The sequence below is a fragment of the Hylobates moloch genome, unplaced genomic scaffold, assembly GCF_009828535.3.
Source record: "Hylobates moloch isolate HMO894 unplaced genomic scaffold, HMol_V3 SCAFFOLD_13, whole genome shotgun sequence".
Taxonomy (NCBI): Eukaryota; Metazoa; Chordata; class Mammalia; order Primates; family Hylobatidae; genus Hylobates; species Hylobates moloch.
In genome coordinates, this window is record NW_026652288.1 from 36,605,593 (window position 1) to 36,624,045 (window position 18,453).

General features: G+C 53.8%; 1 protein-coding gene across 4 annotated transcripts in view; it reads right to left on the bottom strand.

The window, feature by feature from the left end:
• Positions 1 to 310: 310 nt before the first annotated feature.
• LTBP4 (latent transforming growth factor beta binding protein 4) overlaps positions 311 to 18,453 on the bottom strand; it is a 32,520-nt gene continuing 14,377 nt past the window's right edge. For 2 of the 4 annotated variants that reach the window (XM_058426876.1, XM_032172874.2), the window contains 17 exons: positions 18,059 to 18,184; positions 17,851 to 17,970; positions 16,838 to 16,969; positions 16,519 to 16,644; positions 16,010 to 16,132; positions 15,602 to 15,733; positions 13,021 to 13,152; positions 12,816 to 12,941; positions 10,521 to 10,667; positions 7,312 to 7,578; positions 6,973 to 7,044; positions 6,265 to 6,393; positions 5,916 to 6,062; positions 4,073 to 4,225; positions 2,776 to 3,156; positions 2,274 to 2,426; positions 311 to 734 (listed from right to left, as the gene is read on the bottom strand). In XM_058426876.1, the coding sequence (XP_058282859.1) occupies positions 580 to 734; positions 2,274 to 2,426; positions 2,776 to 3,156; positions 4,073 to 4,225; positions 5,916 to 6,062; positions 6,265 to 6,393; positions 6,973 to 7,044; positions 7,312 to 7,578; positions 10,521 to 10,667; positions 12,816 to 12,941; positions 13,021 to 13,152; positions 15,602 to 15,733; positions 16,010 to 16,132; positions 16,519 to 16,644; positions 16,838 to 16,969; positions 17,851 to 17,970; positions 18,059 to 18,184 (2,621 nt within the window). In that variant the 3' untranslated portion in view covers positions 311 to 579. The remainder of the gene's footprint in view (positions 735 to 2,273; positions 2,427 to 2,775; positions 3,157 to 4,072; positions 4,226 to 5,915; positions 6,063 to 6,264; positions 6,394 to 6,972; positions 7,045 to 7,311; positions 7,579 to 10,520; positions 10,668 to 12,815; positions 12,942 to 13,020; positions 13,153 to 15,601; positions 15,734 to 16,009; positions 16,133 to 16,518; positions 16,645 to 16,837; positions 16,970 to 17,850; positions 17,971 to 18,058; positions 18,185 to 18,453) is intronic. The other 2 variants (XM_058426877.1, XM_058426878.1) reach the window with 2 other exon arrangements.

Below are 18,453 nucleotides of genomic sequence, written 5' to 3' on the forward strand. Positions count from 1 at the left end.
CTGGGTGACAGAGTGAGACTCCATCTCAAAAAAAAAAAAAAAAATCCAGAGGCAAGATTGCTCTCGAGATTAAAGAGAGACCCAAACAAGGGAAAAGAGCAAGATGCATGCAGAAACAGATGAAACGACAGGATGTAGAGGTTAGGCAGAGAAAACAAATCAGAAAGAGACAGAGATGAGATAGAACGACAGAGACAGAGAGAGGCAGAGGACAGACGAAACTAGGGGTCAGAAGGGAAGGGAACGTCATTTAGTGACTCAAAGCACAAACTGGAGGTAGACCTGGAGAAACAGAAAGGAGGAGGCAAAAGATACAAAATAGGTGGTTTTTAATGGAAAATTTTATAAAAGGGAGAGGGCATGTGAAGGGGCCCCTGGGCCAGGCCCGGGACCACGACATCAGTGGGAGGCGCTGGGGGAGCGGGGGCAGTGCAGGGCGTCGCGGCTTCTAGGCGTCCGTAGGTCCCTTCTCCAGGTCCAGGCGGGCGGCCCCGTGCATATACGCATAAGCGGGCTGCAGGATGCGCCGCAGGGGCCCTGCGTGGCAGGCGCGGGTGGGCGGCCAGCGGGTGCCAGGGCTCAGGCCCGGGGCCGTGCGGGCGCACAGTGGTGCGGCTGGTGCGTGGGTGCGAATCCCGGGCGGCAGATGCAGCGGAAAGAGCCATCCGTGTTGAGGCAGCGCGCGTTGACACACAGCGGGGAGGCAGCCTCGGCCTCATCACACTCGTTAATGTCTGCGGAGGGGGGACAAGGATCGCTGCTGAAGGCTGGGGCCCCAGAAGCTCGCCTCCTCGGCCCCTTAAGTTCTTGGAACAGAGGAGCACAGATGCTGAGCGGTTTGGAGTCCCATCTGGCCTCTGCCATCTGCTAACTGTGTGAGCCCGGCCAAGTGGCTTAACTTCTCTGTGCTTCAGTTTTGTGTTCTGTAAGATGGATATGGTGGCCCATACGGCACTTAGGATTTTGTTAAGAAAATAATAATGGCCGGGCGCGGTGGCTCATGCCTGTAATCCCAGCACTTTGGGAGGCTGAGGCAGGTGGATCACTTGAGGCCGGAGTTCGAGACAAACCTGGCCAACATGGTGAGACCCCGTCTCTACTAAGAATACAAAAATTAGCCAGGCGTGGTGGCGGGCGCCTGTAATCCCAGCTACTCGAGAGGTTGAGGCAGGAGAATCGCTTGAACCTGGGAGGCGGAGGTTGCTGTGAGCTGATATCAGGCCACTGCACTCCAGCCTGGGCGACAGAGTGAGTCTCTGTCTCCAAGAAAAGAAAAAAAAAGAAGAAAATAATACTGATGATGGTGTCAACAATAATAAATGTTCATGCATTGTTTTAAGCACATTGCAAGTATTAACTTTGTCCTTCTAATTCCCCTATTAGGTAGGTACTGTAATTCGTTTTATGCTTGTGCCTCCATTTGCACGAGTCTCAGTGTTATTGTAAATCAGTGTTAATAATATTCACAATTCTGTGAAATGGGATCTTTGACTGTAGCCATTTTTCAGATGAGAAAAATTAGGTAAGGGACAGTGACCTGTCCAGCATCACACAGCAAATTGCTGGACTAAGCCTGAGGTCTATGTGACCTCCTTGAGTTTTGTTTGTTTGTTTTTTGAGACGGAGTTTTGCTCTCATTGGCCAGGCTGGAGCGCAATGGCGCGATCTTGGCTCACCACAACCTCTGCCTCCTGCGTTCCTCCCGAGTAGCTGGGATTACAGGCATGCACCACCACACCCACTAATGTTGTATTTTTAGAGACGGGGTTTCACCATATTGGCCAGGCTGGTCTCAAACTCCTGACCTCATGATCTGCCCGCCTCAGCCTCCCAAAGTGCTGGGATTACAGGCGTGAGCCACCGCACCCGGCTGAGTTCTTGATTTTAATCACTTGGCTTTGCTGCCATCCAAATTAGGCAGACTTGATTAATATTCCCATTTTACAGGTGGGAAGACGGAGGCTCTCCAAAGAGGTCCTGCAGATTGCCCAAGGTAGCACTGCAAGTCACACCAGCACTATTCTATCCCACTATCCTGCTTCAAGGCCCGGCTCCAGCCCGGTGGTCAAGCCCTGCCCTGCTGGCACCCTGACTCCGCCTTCTTGAGGCAAGCCCCACCCAGGTGCAAGAATTACTCCTCCCCTCTGGGCTGGCCCGTCCCCTGCAGTGAGGTCCTTTCCTATCCCTGACCAGCACCCGCCAGTCAGGGCTTCCACCCTCCCTGGACAAGCCTCGCCTCTCCCTGCGCAAGCTGGCCCCGGGCCCGCCCTCACCAACGCAGGCCATGCGGGTCATGTCCAGGCGGTAGCCGTCGAAGCAGCGGCAGGTGAAGCCTTCGGGGACGCGCACGCAGCGGCCGTTGGTGCAGCCGTCCAGGATCCCGCACTCCTCCGCCTCCAGCTCCTCGTAGGGCTCACCCAGGGAACCTGTGAGAAATGCGGGGACCCTATGACTTGAGGTCCCTGCCTTCGTTCCTTACCCACCACGGTGGGTGCGCGTCCTTGGCTCCATCTTTCTTGCTGTAAACTGTCCATCCCGCTCCAGGGCTGTGGCGGGCGCTGTGGGGCCAGTAAGCTTACCTCGTTCTCTCGCCAGCTTTCCCTCTGCCGCCTTCTCTTTCTTTGCCGGGCTACAGACACTTCTCTGTCCCTCTCTGTGGCTCTCTCCAGTTGCACTTGTCCTCCGTCTCTCCTCCCACCTTCTGTTTCCCTCCCTCCTCTCTCTGTGCACACCTCACCCCTCATCTCAGTCTCATCATCCGCTGGCAGTGCTCACCAGCATAGCTTCCACCTTCAGGAGGCTCCTCGGGCTCTGGGAAGGAGCGGCGGGTGTCCCGGGACCGATAGGGCCAGCGGGTGCCCGGGCCAGGTGGCACAGGAGCCTCAGATTCGCCATAGGGGCCGCCATCGTCCTCAAAGTCTGGCATGTCGAAGCGGGGTGCCCCGTAAGGCGCCTCCCGGCGGGCGAAGGGCCCAGGTGGCGGTGGGTAGGGGTCGTAGGGTAGCACAGGTGGTGGGTACAACTCAGGTCCATATGGGAGGCCCTGGTAAGGTGGACCCAAGTCTGGGCCGTACTCGTAGGGGAGTCCAAAGCCACCTGGTCGCGGGGGGCTATATGCAGGGGGGCGTAGCACATTGCACAGGGCCTCGAAGTCATCTGGGAACAGGAGCCAAGGCAAACAATCAGCCCCTGCTGGTCTCCACACCCACCACTCACGTACCCCCCTTGGGAGAGGAGGCAGACGAGTGGATGGGGAGGGTCCTGGGTGACCCCGGGGTTTCTGGAGCCAGCACTGAGAATCTGAAGGCTGAGACTGGGATTCCAACATGCTGAGATCAAGGGTAATGAAGCCTGCTAAGAATCAGGGTCTGAGAGGCTGGAATTGGAGGGACCCATGGGAGCTACGACTAGGGACCTGAAGAAATTAGATGGGGGTGTTCTGTGGACCAGGACTGGGGAATCCCAGGGATTGCTGCTGGGGACCTGAGGGGGCAGGATGCATGGGAGACGGTCTGAGGACCCAGGACTGGGGCTTTGGAACTGGGTTCCTAAGGGCTGAGGACTGAGGGACTCAGAGGTTGTGGAAACCAAGACTTGGGAATCTCTGGGGCTGTGTGTTGGGGTCTTAGGCACCTGGATGTGGTGTCTGAGGCAATGGGACTTGGAGGTCTGTGGGGCTGTAACCAGGGGGTCTGGAGCCAGGATGGTGAGGTCTGAGCAACTGGTATTTCAGGTCTAAGGGCCCAGGATTTAGGGGAGGACATCTCATAGGCTGTGTCTTGCGGTTCTAGAGACCAGGAGCTGAGTGTATGAGAGACCAGACCTCAGGGGCCTGTGGGTCTGATACTATGGGATCTGCTAGGTCAGGCCTTGGGATGTCTTTGGCTGAGACTTGGAAGTCTTTGGAGTGTGACTCGGGGACCAAGATTTTGGGATGGGCTGCGACATGGGGGTTGGTCTAGGGGACAGAGTTTGGGTAGAGTCTGGGGGTTCTGTGACTGGGGATCTGAGGGCCTAGATTTGGAGCCCATGGGGCAAGGCCTCTGAGTTCAGCCTAGGCCAGTGCCAGCACCTGAGTCCTGGGCAGGGCAGAGGGCGCAGTCCATGCCCCAGGCCTCTCCATACAGGCAGCAGCACTCTGTGTAGGTGGCCTGACGGTCCAGCCGAGGGTGGCTGCACACGAGGTCAGCCCCCACTTCTTGCCAGCACACTCCCAGATTGTCATCTGCAGGTGGAGACAGCATGTGTCAGAGTGGGCCTGGCACTCAGGTCCTCCCAGGGGCTGGACCCTTCCCCTGCTGAGCAGCCCAGCCACCCTCTGCCTATCAGCAAATCCTTCTCATCAGCTGTGATCTAACTCCGGAAGTTCTCTGAGGTCGTTCCAGGGTTCTGGATTGAGGAACAAGGAGACTGTCATATAGGAGGAGAGGGCAGAAGGTGTCCAACGACTGTGAGGTAGGGCCTTAGAGGGGTCTACCCAAGTCTGGCCTCTGGAGGGCTGTGTGACCTTGGGGCAGTTGCTTTGCTTCTCTGAGCATTGTCTGACATCTCACTGTATGGGGGGAAGTGTTGAAGGCGCAGGAAATGAGAGAAGAGTGGTTGGGACAGTGGGCAAAAAGAGAGGTGGCAAGATGCACAGACAGAGTGTGTTGGAGCCTGTAATCCCAGCACTTTGGGAGGCTGAGGTTGGGGAGTTGCTTGAGCCCAGGAGTTCAAGACCAGCCTGGGCAACATGGCGAAAACCCATCTTTACGAAAAATATATATATATACAAAAATTAGCCAGGTGTGGTGGCGGGCTCCTGTACTCCCAGCTACTGCAAGGCTGAGGTGGGAGGATCATTTGGGCATGAGAGGTCGAAGCTGCAGTAAGCTGTGATCGTGCCACTGTACTCCAGCTTGGGCAACAGAGCGAGATCTTGTCTCAAAAATGAAAACAAACAACAAAGAGAGTGTTCAAGAGACAGAGCTTCCGGAGAAATTGTCAGAGGCCTAGAGATAGGAAAATAGTCAGAAACAAAAAGGGAGAAAAAAGACCCAAAGAGAGAGAGAGAAACACAACCAAAGAGTCAAAGACTCAAAACAGGAAAACAAAGATACAGAGGCAGGAAAAAGACACCTGAAAACAAAGATCCAGAGGGTGTCAGAAATTCAGAGAAAACCCAGAAGACAGAAATCCACAAACAGCTGGAAAGAGACAGAGACCTAGAGATGCAGATAAATAATAACAGGTAGCACTCATGTGGCACTTAGTAAAAAATAAATAATAAAAAAAAAATAAAAATAAAATAAAATTCCTCAGCCAGGTGCGGTGGCTCACGCCTGTAATCCCAGCATTTTGGGAGGCCAAGGCAGTGGATCAACTGAGGTCGGGAGTTCGAGACCAGCCTGACCAACATGGAGAACCCCTGTCTCAACTAAAGAAAAAAATACAAAATTAGCTGGGCGTGGTGGCACATGCCTGTAATCCCAGCTACTTGGGAGGCTGAGGCAGGAGAAGAGCTTGAACCCCGGAGGTGGAGGTTGCGGTGAGCTGAGATGGCGCCATTGCACTCTAGCCTGGGCAACAACAGCGAAACTCCGTCTCAAAAAATAAATAAATAAATAAAAATAAAATTCCTTACAGCCACCCTATAAGGTAGGGGCTATTCACCCAGTGTGCAGAAAGGAACCGGGAGTCCAAGAGGCAACATGCAAAGGTTGCCTCTAAAGCTTTTGCCGTTAACCACCTAGCCAGCTCGCCTCAGAGACAGACAGACCGTGGGACAGAGACTGAGTGAGGGCTCAGTGGGGCGTGGCCTTTGGAGGGTGTGGCCGTCGCAAAGGTGTGGCCCGGGTGCGGGTGTGAGGCCGAGCCAAGGGAAGGAGGGCCTGGACGGTGTGGGCGGGGCATAGCGGATTTGGGGGCGGGGTTACCGAGGCTCTGGCTCTCGTTGGAGACGCAGCGGCGCTGCGAGCCATCCAGCACCAGTGGGGGCTCGCAGGTACAGTGATAAGAGCCCACAGTGTTGACACAGCGGCCGCCCTCACAGGCCGGTTCCTCATCGGCGCACTCGTCATTATCTAGGGAGAGGATGATTAAGAGGCATCCCCTTCAACTCTCCCTACCCTTTCCCATTTCTCTTCCCGCACATTGGCAGTCTGATGGATGGAGTCTAGACTCCAGGAAAGACTTCCCGCTGGTGGTGGCCACATTCCAGAGGGGAGCTGGCAAGGCTAGGGGTTGGAGAGAGTTGCCGGGGGTTGGGGGAGGTGGGGCTTGTACCGATGCACTCCAGCCGCTGTGTGTGGTAGTAGTAGCCGTTGCTGCAGTAGCATGAGTAGCCCGGGGCCGTGTTCACGCACACGCCACTCTTGCACACCTGGTCTCGGAAGAGCTGACATTCGTCCACGTCTGTGCGAAAAGCAGAGAGAGAGATGGGGGCGGGCTGGATGGGTGGAGTGTGTGAGGGCATGACCAGGGAAGACAGAGACAGAGGTGGTGATAGAGACCAAGAAGTAGAGACAGGGAAAGAAAGATGGAGAGGCCAGGAGCGGTGGCTCATGCCTGAAATCCCAGCACTTTCGAAGGCCAAGGTGGGCGGATCACTTGGGGTCAGGAGTTCGAGACCAATCTGGCCAACATGGTGAAACCCTGTCTCTACTAAAAATCCAAAAAAATTAGCCAGGCGTGGTGGGTAGTGTCTGTAGCCAGCTACGCCAGAGGCTGAGGCAGGAGAATCGCTTGAACCCAGGAGACAAAGGTTGCAGTGAGCCAAGATCTCGCCATTGCTCTCCAGCCTGGGCGACAAGAGCAAAACTCTATCTTAAGAAAAAAAAAAAAAAGAAAGAAAGAAAGAGACAGAGTATGGGTGGGGTGGGGGAGACAGATACAGAGAAACAGAAAGGGTGAGAGACAGAGGCAAAGAAAACAGGAAAAGACAGAGCTGGGCCTCAGAGCTGAGAGGGGTGGAGGGTCAAAGGCTGGCCTCACCTCTCCGGAGGCTCGGATCTCCACTGGGCGCCAGGTAGCCCCGGCCATGAGGGCACAATGACTGGTACTCAGCTACACAAAGAGACAAGCCTGAGCCAGGACACCAGAGCCCCAGCCCCAGTCCTGACCTGCTCGTGCCCACTTGTCACAAAAGTCACCCTGGCCCTGTGCCTGTTAGTGCCCACCTCTCAGTCCCCACCTGCCTGGCAGCTCACCCTTGCCCTGACAGTACTAGTACCTCAAGGCCCTGTCCAAAAGTGTCCCCTGTCCCAGGCCCACACCCCACCCAGTATTTCCACCCAAGCCCTCAGCCCTGTGTCCCCATCAGCCCATGCCCACCTGTCTCGGTGCCTGGGCACTGCTGGATGCGGCAGCCGCTGCCCCAGCCCTCACCCACAGTACAGCAGCACTCCTGCCACGTCACATTCCGAGCCAGGATGTTGTCACATGCATCCGGGGCCGCTGTGTCAAAGTAGCACTCCCGGCGCCCGCTCCCCACAGGGCCCTGCCTAGGTGTGCTGGGTCGGCGGGGCGGGGGTGGCGGAGGTGGCCTGGCCGGCAGAACGGGGCTGGCCGGTGCCAGGGGCTGCGAGCCTGGGAACGTGCCTGGGGAGACAAGGAGCTTTAGCCCAGTGTGGGCTGAACCCCCAGCCCCGCCACATCATAGATGGGGAAACTGAGGCCGGCATAGATGGGGAAACAGAGGGTGGCAGCCATCAGTGGCAGAACCAGACTCCACACCTCTCACACTCCTGTCACTGTTTCTCTTTCTCCCACTGTCACCTCCTGTCATTTTTGCATCTCTTGCCTCCCCACCTCACACTTTCCCATCACTGCAGCTAACAGCTCGGGTGGGCGGTGAGGGAACTTCCCTGGCTTCCTGGATGCCTCTCTGGGTCTCTTAACCAGTGTGTCCCAAACTGGCTGAGTCTTCATCTCAAAACCTACAATTTGTCGCCAGGTGCAGTGGTTCCTGCCTGTACTCCCAGCACTTCAGGAGGCCGAGGCGGTCGGATTACTTGAGGTCAGGAGTTCGAGACCAGCCTGACCAACATGGTGAAACCCGGTCTCTACTAAAAATACAAAAAATTAGCCGGGCATGGTGGCAGGTGCCTGTAATCCCAACTACTTGGGAGGCTGAGGCAGAAGAATTGCTTGAACCCAGGAGGCGGAGGAGGTAGTGAGCCAAGATCATACCACTGCATTCCAGCCTGGGCGACAGAGCGAGACTCTGTCACAAAATAAACAAACAAAAAACCTATGCCTTGTCTTGGACACAGCTTCCCCACCCAGACATCCACAGCTTGTCCACATGGCCTCTTGGGTTTTTCTCCCACCACCCTCTCCTCTCCTTCCACAGCCCCCGCCTTGGTCCAGCCCTGTCCTCTCCTGTCCAGGCCCCTGCCCCAGCCTATTCCCTGAGCTCCCAGCCTCCAGTATCACCCGCTGCAATCACCTTCACATGGTGGCCAGAGGGAGGTTTCAAAATCTGATTCTATCTTTCCTGCTCAGAACCCTTCCATGAACACTACACAGCCATGAAAAAGAATGAAATCATGTCCTTAGAGCAACATGGATGCAGCTGGAGGCCATTATCCTAAGCAAATTAATGCAAGAACAGAAGACCAAATACCGCATGTTCTCACTTATAAGTGAGAGCTAAACAGTGGGTACTCATGGATGTAAAGATGCCCACAATAGATGCTGGGGACCACTAGATGGGGGAAGACAGAGGGAGAGGGACAAGGGTTGAAAAACTGGCTGTTGGGCCGAGCACGGTGGCTCACGTCTGTAATCCCTACACTTTGGGAGGCCGAGGTGGGCAGATGACCTGAGGTCAGGAGTTCGAGACCAGCCTGGACAATATGATGAAACCCCATCTCTACTAAAAATACAAAAAATTAGCCGGGCATGGTGGCGGACACCTGTAATCCCAGCTACTCAGGAGGCTGAGGCAGGAAAATCACTTGAACCAGGGAGGTGGAGGTTACAGTGAGCCGAGATCGTGCCACTGCACTGCAGCCTGGGCAACAAGAGCAAAACTCTGTCTCAAAAAGAAAAGAAAAGCTGGCTGTTGGGTACTATGCTTACTATCTGGGTGACGGGATCATTTGCATCCCAAAGCTCAGCATCACGAAATATACCCAGGTAACAAGCCTGCACACGTCTCCCCTGAATCTAAAGTAAAGAAGGAAATTATTAAAAATAAATAAATAAATACATAGCTTTTTTTTTTTTTTTTTTTTCTTTGAGACGGCGTCTCGCTCTGTCACCCAGGCTGGAGTTCAGTGGTGCAATCCCACAACCTCCGCCTCCTGGATTCAAGCGATTTTCCCGCCTCAGGCTTTCGAGTAGCTAGGATTACAGGCGCGCACCACCACACTCAGCTAATTTTTGTATTTTTAGTAGAGATGGGGTTTTGCCATGTTGGCCATGCTGGTCTCGAACTCCTGACCTCAGGTAATCCTCCTGCCTCAGCCTCCCAAAGAGCTGGGATTACAGGTGTGAGCCACCAATCCTAGCCTAAATACATAACATTTAAAAATTAAAAAAAAAAAAAAAAAAAAAAAAAAAAAAAAAAAAAGGCACTGCAGCCTGGGCAACATGACAAAACCACGTCTCTACAAAAAATACAAAAATTAGCCATGGTGGTGGTATGTGCCTGTAGTCCCAGTTACTCAGCAGGCTGAGGTTGGAGGATTCCTTGAGCACAGGAGGTGGAGGTTGCAGTGAGCTGAGATCACGCCACTGCACTCCGGCCTGGGTGAAAATACGACCCTGTCTTAAAAAAAGAAAAACATTTAAAAAAAAAATTCTAAAAAAAACCGCCGAAACCCCTTCCACGGTACCGCAGTGCTCTCTTACTGTGATAAGTCAGTGTGATCGGGCACCTGACTCTTTCCCTGGCCCCATCTCTCCCTACCCCTTCCTTTGCTCTCTAAATCATGCCATCCGTGTTTCAGTTCTTCTCACATGCCAGATGCTCTCTGGCTTTGCCAGGCCTCTGCCCTTGCTGTGTCCTCTGCCCAGAATGCCCTCCTCACACATCAGGCCTGGCTCATTTCTACTCATCCCGCAGCTCTCAGTTCAGATGTCCTCTCCTACAGGAAGAACTCCCTAATCCTCTTCTCATGCTGGGCCAGGCGCCTCCTCCAAAACCCCCCTGGGCTTTCCCCATCACAGTCTTGTTGATTTCTCTGGGTTGTCACTATCTGGCGATATCTCTGTCTGCCCCATTGGCTTGTGAGCCCCTTGAGGACAGACAGTGATCCCTTCTGGTCACTACTATGTTCTCAGTGCCCAGAAGATGGCCTGAACACAGTGCACGCCCTGTGAACATTTGTGGAATGAAAGAATCTGGTAAAGTCAGGACCAGGATCTAATTCTCCTGACACAGTCTCACTACCCATGTTAACTTATGTGTCTTTTGTTGATGTTTAAAACAACAGTATTTAGCTGATGGTAGCTGTCCACATCAGGAATGATTAGACCACATGATTTTCCCATGGGGCCAGCCGCCATCAGTTAAATAGACACATCAGTCTCACCAGCAGAAGTTCGTGGGGGAACACAGCGTCCAGTCATGGGGTCAAACTCCTCCGGGCTGTTGGGGCAGACACAGAGGAAGGAGCCTTCGACATTTTCACACAGGGCAGCTCCACATACACCCTGTAGTGTTTCACACTCATTCACATCTGTAAGCAGGAGACAACAGGGGAGAGGGACTCAGTGGTTATAAGCTTCTATGATTCCAAAGGTCCGAAAGTCTGAGCTTTCAAATATAATGGGTATATTTAATGGCCCAGACCCTGTCATCTGTTTTTCTTCTAGTGAGAAACCTTGAATTTCCCTTGGGAACCCTGTGCTCCTCTATTTTCAATCCTGTGCTTTGAGTAGGGCTATATCTACTCTGAGAGGTGGGCACAAGTTCCAGGAATGACCAAACGGATGACGGCATTTCTCTGGTTCAGACATAGGCAGTGATCATGCTGGGTCAATCAAAGCCAGGCCTGGCACTTTTGCTAGAAATATTGAAAAAGAACCTCCCTTTTTAGCTCTAAGGTTGCCAACTGGGGATGTTAGCCCAGAGGTTCTAGGGCCACCTTCATCATTGTGAAAAATAATCTGCCTGAAAATCATGCAATAGAAAAAAGCAGAACTCAGAGAAGACAGAAATAGCCTTGTTAAAATTCTTGGATCCAGTTATGCCTGGAGTTCAAATATATCCCAGGACTTTATAGTTTTAATTCCCTTTAAAGAAATAAAACCTGTTGTGTTTGCATTTGTGAAAATTTACAGAATGTATAATTAAGATTCCTGCATTTCACTGTATATAAATTGAACGTTGAATGAAAATATTTGTAGGGTACAACGGCTCATGCCTGTAATCCCAGTTCTTTGGGAGGCCAAGGAAGGAGGGTTGCTTAAAGCCAGGAGTTTGAGACCAGCCTGGGCAACAGAGCAAGAACTCATCTCTACAGGCCAGGCGTGGTGGCTCATGCCTGTAATCCCAGCACTTTAGGAGGTCAAGGTGGGAAGGTGGGCGGATCACCTGAGGTCAGTAGTTCAAGACCAGCCTGGCCAACATGGCAAAACTCCATCTCTACTCAAAGTACAAAAAATTAGCTGGGCATAGTGGTGGGCGCCTGTGACCTCAGCTACTTGGGAGGCTGAGGCAGGAGAATCGCTTGAACCTGGGAGGTGGAGGTTGCAGTGAGCCAAGATCATGCCACTGCACTCCAGCCTGGACAACTAGAGCAAAACTCCGTCTCCTAAAGAAAAAACAAAACAAAACAAAACTCATCTCTACAAAAATTAAAAACATTAGCTGGGCATGGTTGCGTGTGCCTGTGTACCAGCTACTTGGAAGCTCAGTTCTGGAGGGAGGATGGCTTGAGCCCAGGAGTTAGAGGCTACAGTAAGTTATGATCAAACAACCATACTCCAGCCTGGACAACAGAGCAAGACCCCACCTCAAAGTTAAAAAAAAAAAAAAAGACAGAAGGGAAGAATATATTGGTAAACACATATTGAACTCTGGTTAGTGATATGCATATTGAAGAATTTATGGGGAAGCGGACTGGTGCCTGCAATTTCCTTTAAACTCTGTCCACAAAATTAGATGGATTAATGGATAGATATGTGAGGAAGCAAGTGTAATAAAATGGTAATATAATCTAGATCATGAGTAGGTAGGTGTTCATTCTATGATTCTCTCAATTTGCTTTGTGTTTAGAAATTTTCCTCATAAAATGTTAGGAAAGATTAATGTTTATGAACACTTAAGATTAGCACTTTATACATTTATACTTTATACATTTTTAAAAGCACGCACACAAAAATAAAACCTGATTAAGTCAGGTTTCTGTCACCAGCCACTACAACAGTTCTGAGATGATTTTTTTTTTTTTTTTTTTTTTTTTTTGAGACAGGGTCTTACTGTGTCACCCAGGCTGGAGTGCAATGGCACAATCTTGGCTCACTGCAACCTCCACCTCTTGGGTTCAGGCAATTCTTGTGCCTCAGCTTCCTGAGTAGCTGGGATTACAGGCATGCGCCACCAGATCCGGCTAATTTTTGTATTTTTAGTAGAGACGGGGTTTCACCATGTTGGCCAGGCTGGTTTCAAACTCCTGATTTCAAGTGATCTTCCCGCCTCGGCCTCCCAAAGTACTGGGATTACAGGCATGAGCCACCGTGCCTGGCATGAAGATGATCTTATATTCCGAAGTCTAAATTCCACAACCCGAAAGTTCCCATTTGTTCAGCTATATGGGGAGGGACAGGGTCTGACCAACCTCCCCCACCCCCTTTGGTCCCATCCACCTCCTGAAGTCCCGTACCCACGCAGTGACGCCCATCCCGTGCCCCCTCGTAGCCCTGGTCACAGAGGCACTGGAAGGAGCCGGGCAGGTTCTGGCACACGGCGTGGGCACCACAGAAGGACCGGTTCCGGCATTCGTCCACATCTGCAACCAGCAGACAGTCAGGCCATTTCTGGACCTTCTACCATCTCCACATCTCACCCGATGCCCGATGGACACCCACCCTGGCATCCGCCCCCTGGCGTGGGCTGATAGCCAGGGTCACAGGCCGGTGTGCAGCGGTAGGAGCCAGGGGTGTTCTCACAACGCTGGGCTCCACAAATCTCAGGACCATATTCTTGGCACTCATCCACATCTGCAGAGTGTGGAGGAGATGAAAGGGGAGTCAAAGGCCTGAATTCAGAAGTTCTAACACCACTTCCAGTGCCCAAGACTAAGAAGTCTTTAGAAATCTGGTATTCTAGGAGCCTGAGCTTCTAAAGATCAACAATGTTGAAAACTTCGTTTTTTCTTTGAGACGGAGTCTCGCTCTTTCACTCAGGCTGGAGTGCAGCGGCTCAATCTCGGCTCACTGCAACCTTTGCCTCCGGGGTTCAAGCAATTCTGCCTCAGCTTCTAGAGCAGGTGGGACTACAGGCATGCACCATCATGCCCGGCTAATTTTTGTATTTTTAGTAGAGATGAGATTTCACCATGTTGACCAGGCTGGTCTCGAACTCCTGACCTCAAGTGATCTGCCCACCTCGGCCTCCCAAAATCCTAGGATTACAGGTGTGAGCCACCACGCCCAGCCACTTTTTAAATTTTTTTTGGAGAGATGAGATTTCATCATATTGGCCAGGCTGGTCTTGAACTCCTGACCTCAGGCGATCTACCTGCCTCAGCCTTCCAAAGTGCTGGGATTACAGGCGTGAGCCACCACATCCAGCCTTTTTTTTTTTTTTTTTTTTTAAATGGGGTTTTGCTCTGTTGCTCAGGCTGGAGTGCAGTGACAGGATCATGGCTCACTGGAGCTTCAACCTCCCGGGTTCAGGCAATTCTCCCACCTTAGCCTCCTGAGTAGCTGAGATTACAAGCATGTGCCACCACACCTAGCATAGTTGATAACTCTCAAGTAGTCACCGCCATTTCTCAAAAGCATGGTCCTGCCTCAGGGCCTTTGCACTGGCTCTTCCCGCTGCCAGGAACAGTCTCCCCTCAGCTCTCTGCATGGCTGCCTCCCTCGCTTCTGTCTGGTGTCTAAGTGAAGCCCTCCTAGCACTCCTCCCTCCACTGCTCTGTCATCTCTGTCCCATTTGTCCTGCTTTGTTTTCCTTCCTAAAGCTGACCTTATACGTATGTATTTATTGGTATGCCGACTGTCGCCTCCCTAGAATGCAAACTCTACAATAGCAGGGATTTGTGTCTGTTTTGTTCCTTGCTACATCTCCAGTGCCCAACACATGGTAAGGTGCCCCCCAGTTTTTTGTTGTATAAATCTTTTTCTTTTTTTTTTTTTTGAGACAGTCTCACTCTGTCGCCCAGGCTGGAGTGCAGTGGCGTGATCTCGGCTCAACGGCCACCTCCACCTCCCGGGTTCAAGAGATTCTCCTGCCTCAGTCTCCTGAGTAGCTGGGACTACAGGCGCATGCCACCATGCCCGGCTAATTTTTGTGTTTTTAGTAGAGACGGGGTTTCACCATGTTGGCCAGGCTAGTCTCAATCTCCTGACCTCATGATCGATCCGCCTTGGCCTCCCAAAGTGCTGGGATTACAGGCATGAGCCACAGCTCCTGGCCTGTTTTATAAATCTTGAATTTATTCACATATTTATTACCCCACAAAAACTCCAGGAAGGCAGGGGTTTTTATATGACTTATTTCCTGTTGCTCTTATTACCTTTTCCAGATGCTGGCATAGAGTAGGTGCTTAGTGAATTCTTGTGGAATTAATGAATGAGATCTTATGAAGCTAGACTTCCATGAGTCAGAGGTCTAGCAGAGTCAACGGCAGCCCACAGATGTTTTGTTTCATGTGTTCCACAAGATGCGGACTCACACACCATCACCCCCAGACACAAAAATACATATACTGTTTGGAAGATTAGCCCCACCCTCCTGCCTCGCTGGAGCCTGACCCGGGAGGGGTGAAAGAGTGGGGCGGGAGGGAAGGCCTGGAAAGTAAGAAAAGGCAAGGGGCGGGTCTGTGGGCGGAGCAAATATAGGAAGGGAGGGCCTAAGTGTTCCGAGAGACTGGAGCCATCTGAGCGAATGGAAAGCCCAGTCTAGAGAGACCAAGGAAGAGCAGAGCTTAAACGGGCGGGGGCCAACGCTAGGAGAATTTCACTTTGGGAATTTCTCACTGGGAAAGGACGGGGGCCTAGGGCCGCCGGGATTGGGCCTCTTTGGAGGGAAGGCTGGAAGTAGGACTGGTGGAGGGAGGGGAAAGGGCGCGTCCAAACTTCTGTTAGGAAGAGAAGGGGCCTGAAGAGGGGGTTTTAATCCAGAGGCTGACTGGAAGGGGCAGGGCCTAACAATTTTGGGGAGGTGTCTTACTGGGGGCATAGCCTAAAATGTGGACCGGGCTTCAGCTGCAGAGAGGGAATGGACTGCGGCTGGAAGGGAGGCTTGGCCGTGATCCTGACACAAGAAAATACATGGACACGGTGGCAGCTTATTTCCACTACAGAGATACGGTGAGAGGGTGTTCTTTCCCTCCCCCTAAGTCTGGGAAGCAGGGCGCCCCTCCTCAGTCCCCAAGGGAGCAGCCTCCAGCACCCCGTTGCAAGCGCTTGCGCTAGCGAAGGCGGGTGGGGGCAGGCTCACCGTCACAGGTGCCCTCGAGGCCCGCGTGGTAGCCAGGTTCGCAGTCCCGGACACAGCGGTAGGAGCCGGGAGAGTTCTCACAGCGCTGCGACCCGCACAGGGCTGGGCCTCGCTCGCGACATTCGTCCACGTCTGAGGAGAGAGGTCGGCTGGTCGGATGTGGGAAGGAGGGAGGCAAGATGGGGGATACAAGGAGGGGAGAGGAGAGTCAGAAAGGGGAGGCCGGGGAAGCAGGGGAGAGGGCAGGGGAAGATTGGGGTAGAGGAGAGATGGGGAGGCTAGGAGAGGAGGCGGGGGAAAGAGGTAAGGGGAGGGGAGAAGCGGAGGAGGAAAGAAAGAGGTGGGAGGCCAATCGGAAAGTCGGGGAGTCGGAGGGAGGAGGGATCAGGCCGGGGCGGGGCCTCTCACCGAGGCAGGAGGCGAGGTCCGGGCCGGCGCGGTGTCCGGGAGGACAGATGCACTCGAAGGAGCCGTCGGTGTTGGTACAGATGCCGCTCTGGCAAAGGTCCTCCTCGCTGCACTCGTCAACGTCTGCGGGACAGGGCGTCCGAAGGCCCGGCCCACCTCCCGCTCTGCCTAACATTCCAGGCCACACCCCTCCACCGCCCCTCGGCGCTCCTAGGCCTTTCACGCTTTCCCCAACCTGCCTCACGCTACTTCCCTCCCTGCAAACACCGCCCCCCGACGGGTTTAGAACAGCTTCTTTACAATCACGGTCCAAATACCCAGACTCCGCCCTTTCCTCTCCACGCCCCGCCCCGCCTCACTGCCTCGAGACTCCCACCAGCTGCCCCCTGATCCTGCTGGAAGACCCCGGCTAAAAACTCGTTTTCCCCTTTTCGCCCTCTTCTCCCCGTCCCGCCTTTTCCTGCCCTAAGCCCACCCTTTCCGGGGCCAGGACCAGCCTGGGTACGAACCCAGGCAAGAGGCTCCGCGGGGTCCGGGTCGGTAGCCGGGGGCACAAGTACAGGCAAAGGAGCCGTCAGTGTTGAGGCACTCGCCGTGAGGGAAGCAGAAATCGCCCTCCAGGCACTCGTTCACGTCTAGGGTACGCGGGAGATTGGGCGGAGTCACGGAACCCGGCCTCCCAGACACAAGCTCCGCCCACATCGCAGTAACCCCGCCCCCACCAATGCTCCCACAGCGCCTTTGTCCCGCCTCCACCTTTCCAGCCGGCTTTGCCCTGGAACACAGGCCCTACTCCCAGACTCTCTGGCGGGTCCCTATGCTGCTCACCTGCGCAGGGCCCGGGCCGACCCGAAGGCGCCCGGTAGCCTGGCGCGCAGCTGCAGCGGAAGGAGCCTTCGGTGTTAGTGCAGTGGCCGTGGGGACCACAGGGAGGGGCACCCGAACTGCATTCGTCCACATCTGTGGGCGGTGGCGGTGTTCAGAAAGGGTCCAGTCTCGGGACACACCCGACCAATCCCCTTGGATTAGGGGGTCTGGGGGAGGTGGTGGGAAGTCTCATGAGTTGGAGGCTGCGGGAGGGCTCTGTGGCAGAGGTGGGTAGGGCTGACCAAGGTTCCCGGGTTCTGCGGACCATGGTTGCAAGTCCTGTGGGTCTAGGTTTCTAGGAACTACCTGTGCCAGGATTTTGGAGTCAGGAGAGGGGACTCTAGCTTAGACAGGGATCAGAAATGAACTAGGGCAAGGGACCAGTCAAGTATTATAAACTAGGATCATTGGATGGGATTCGGCCGAGCCATGGGTCAGAGTTAGTGACTAGAATCTGAATCCAGTTAGGATCAGAAGTTATAGTCAGGGTCCAGAATTCTGCCTCAAGTCAGAGGCCAGGGTCAGGGATTATGAACCCAACCAGGTTCCAGAGAAGGGATTCTGAGAAGAGGCAGGGGCTGTGAAAGAGACAGGACCAAGAGTCACACAGTCAAGGTTATGGTCAGTGCTATGGTTAGTGGTTATGATTAGGGTCAAATGTCACAGTCAAATTCAGGAGTTATAGGTCACATTCAGGGCCAGAGTCACGAGGGTCACAATTGCTATCAGGGTATGGGCAGGGACTATCATCAAGGGTGATGGTTAGGGTCAAATGTTACTGTCAAGTTGGGTCTCAGGAGTCACATTCAGGGTCAAGAGTTGTGGTCCAGGTCAGGGTCAGGAGCCACAGGCTCTGGGGACTGAGGGACTGAGGTCCAGGTCAGGAGGTTATGGGCCAGGTCATAGTTGTGATCTGGGTCAAGGGTTGGGGGTCATGATGCAGGCCCAAGGTCACAGCCAGGGCCTGGTCTCACCAGTGCATCTGCCACGGTGCAGGTGGTGGCCAGAAGGACAGGCCCTGCACTTGAAGGAGCCAGGCGAGTTCACACACTCCTGCCCAGGGCATGCCAGATGGTTCTCACACTCATCCACATCTAGGGGGCAGGGGAGAGGATGGCCTTGAAGAAGTGGTCTAACGCCCCTTTCACCCATCCACACTCCTCCCTCCCTCCCCGGCCTCACCCTCGCACTCGGAGCCAGCAGCATTGGGTTGGAAGCCCATGGGGCAGACACACTGGAAGCTGCCTTCTGTGTTCTCACACCGGCCGTAGGTGCAGGGTGGGGGGCTTCGGGCACACTCGTCCACATCTGGGGCAGAGGGGACCAATGAGGCTGAGGAAGGGGCCTGAATCCATCCCCATGGCCATCACCACCCACCCCAGCATTCCAGTCTTGAGCCAGCCTTCTGGACTTGCCTCAGGCTGCTCCCTCTTCCCAGGAAGACAGACGCCTTCCTCGTGTCCCCATTCAATGGTCTCTCCAGCTACTAAGGTGGGGCTAAGGCACCTAGGGCATGTTGCCTGCCCTGCCCTAGGTGACCGCCTCCTCAGGGTTCCCATAAGCACAAGAGTATCTTT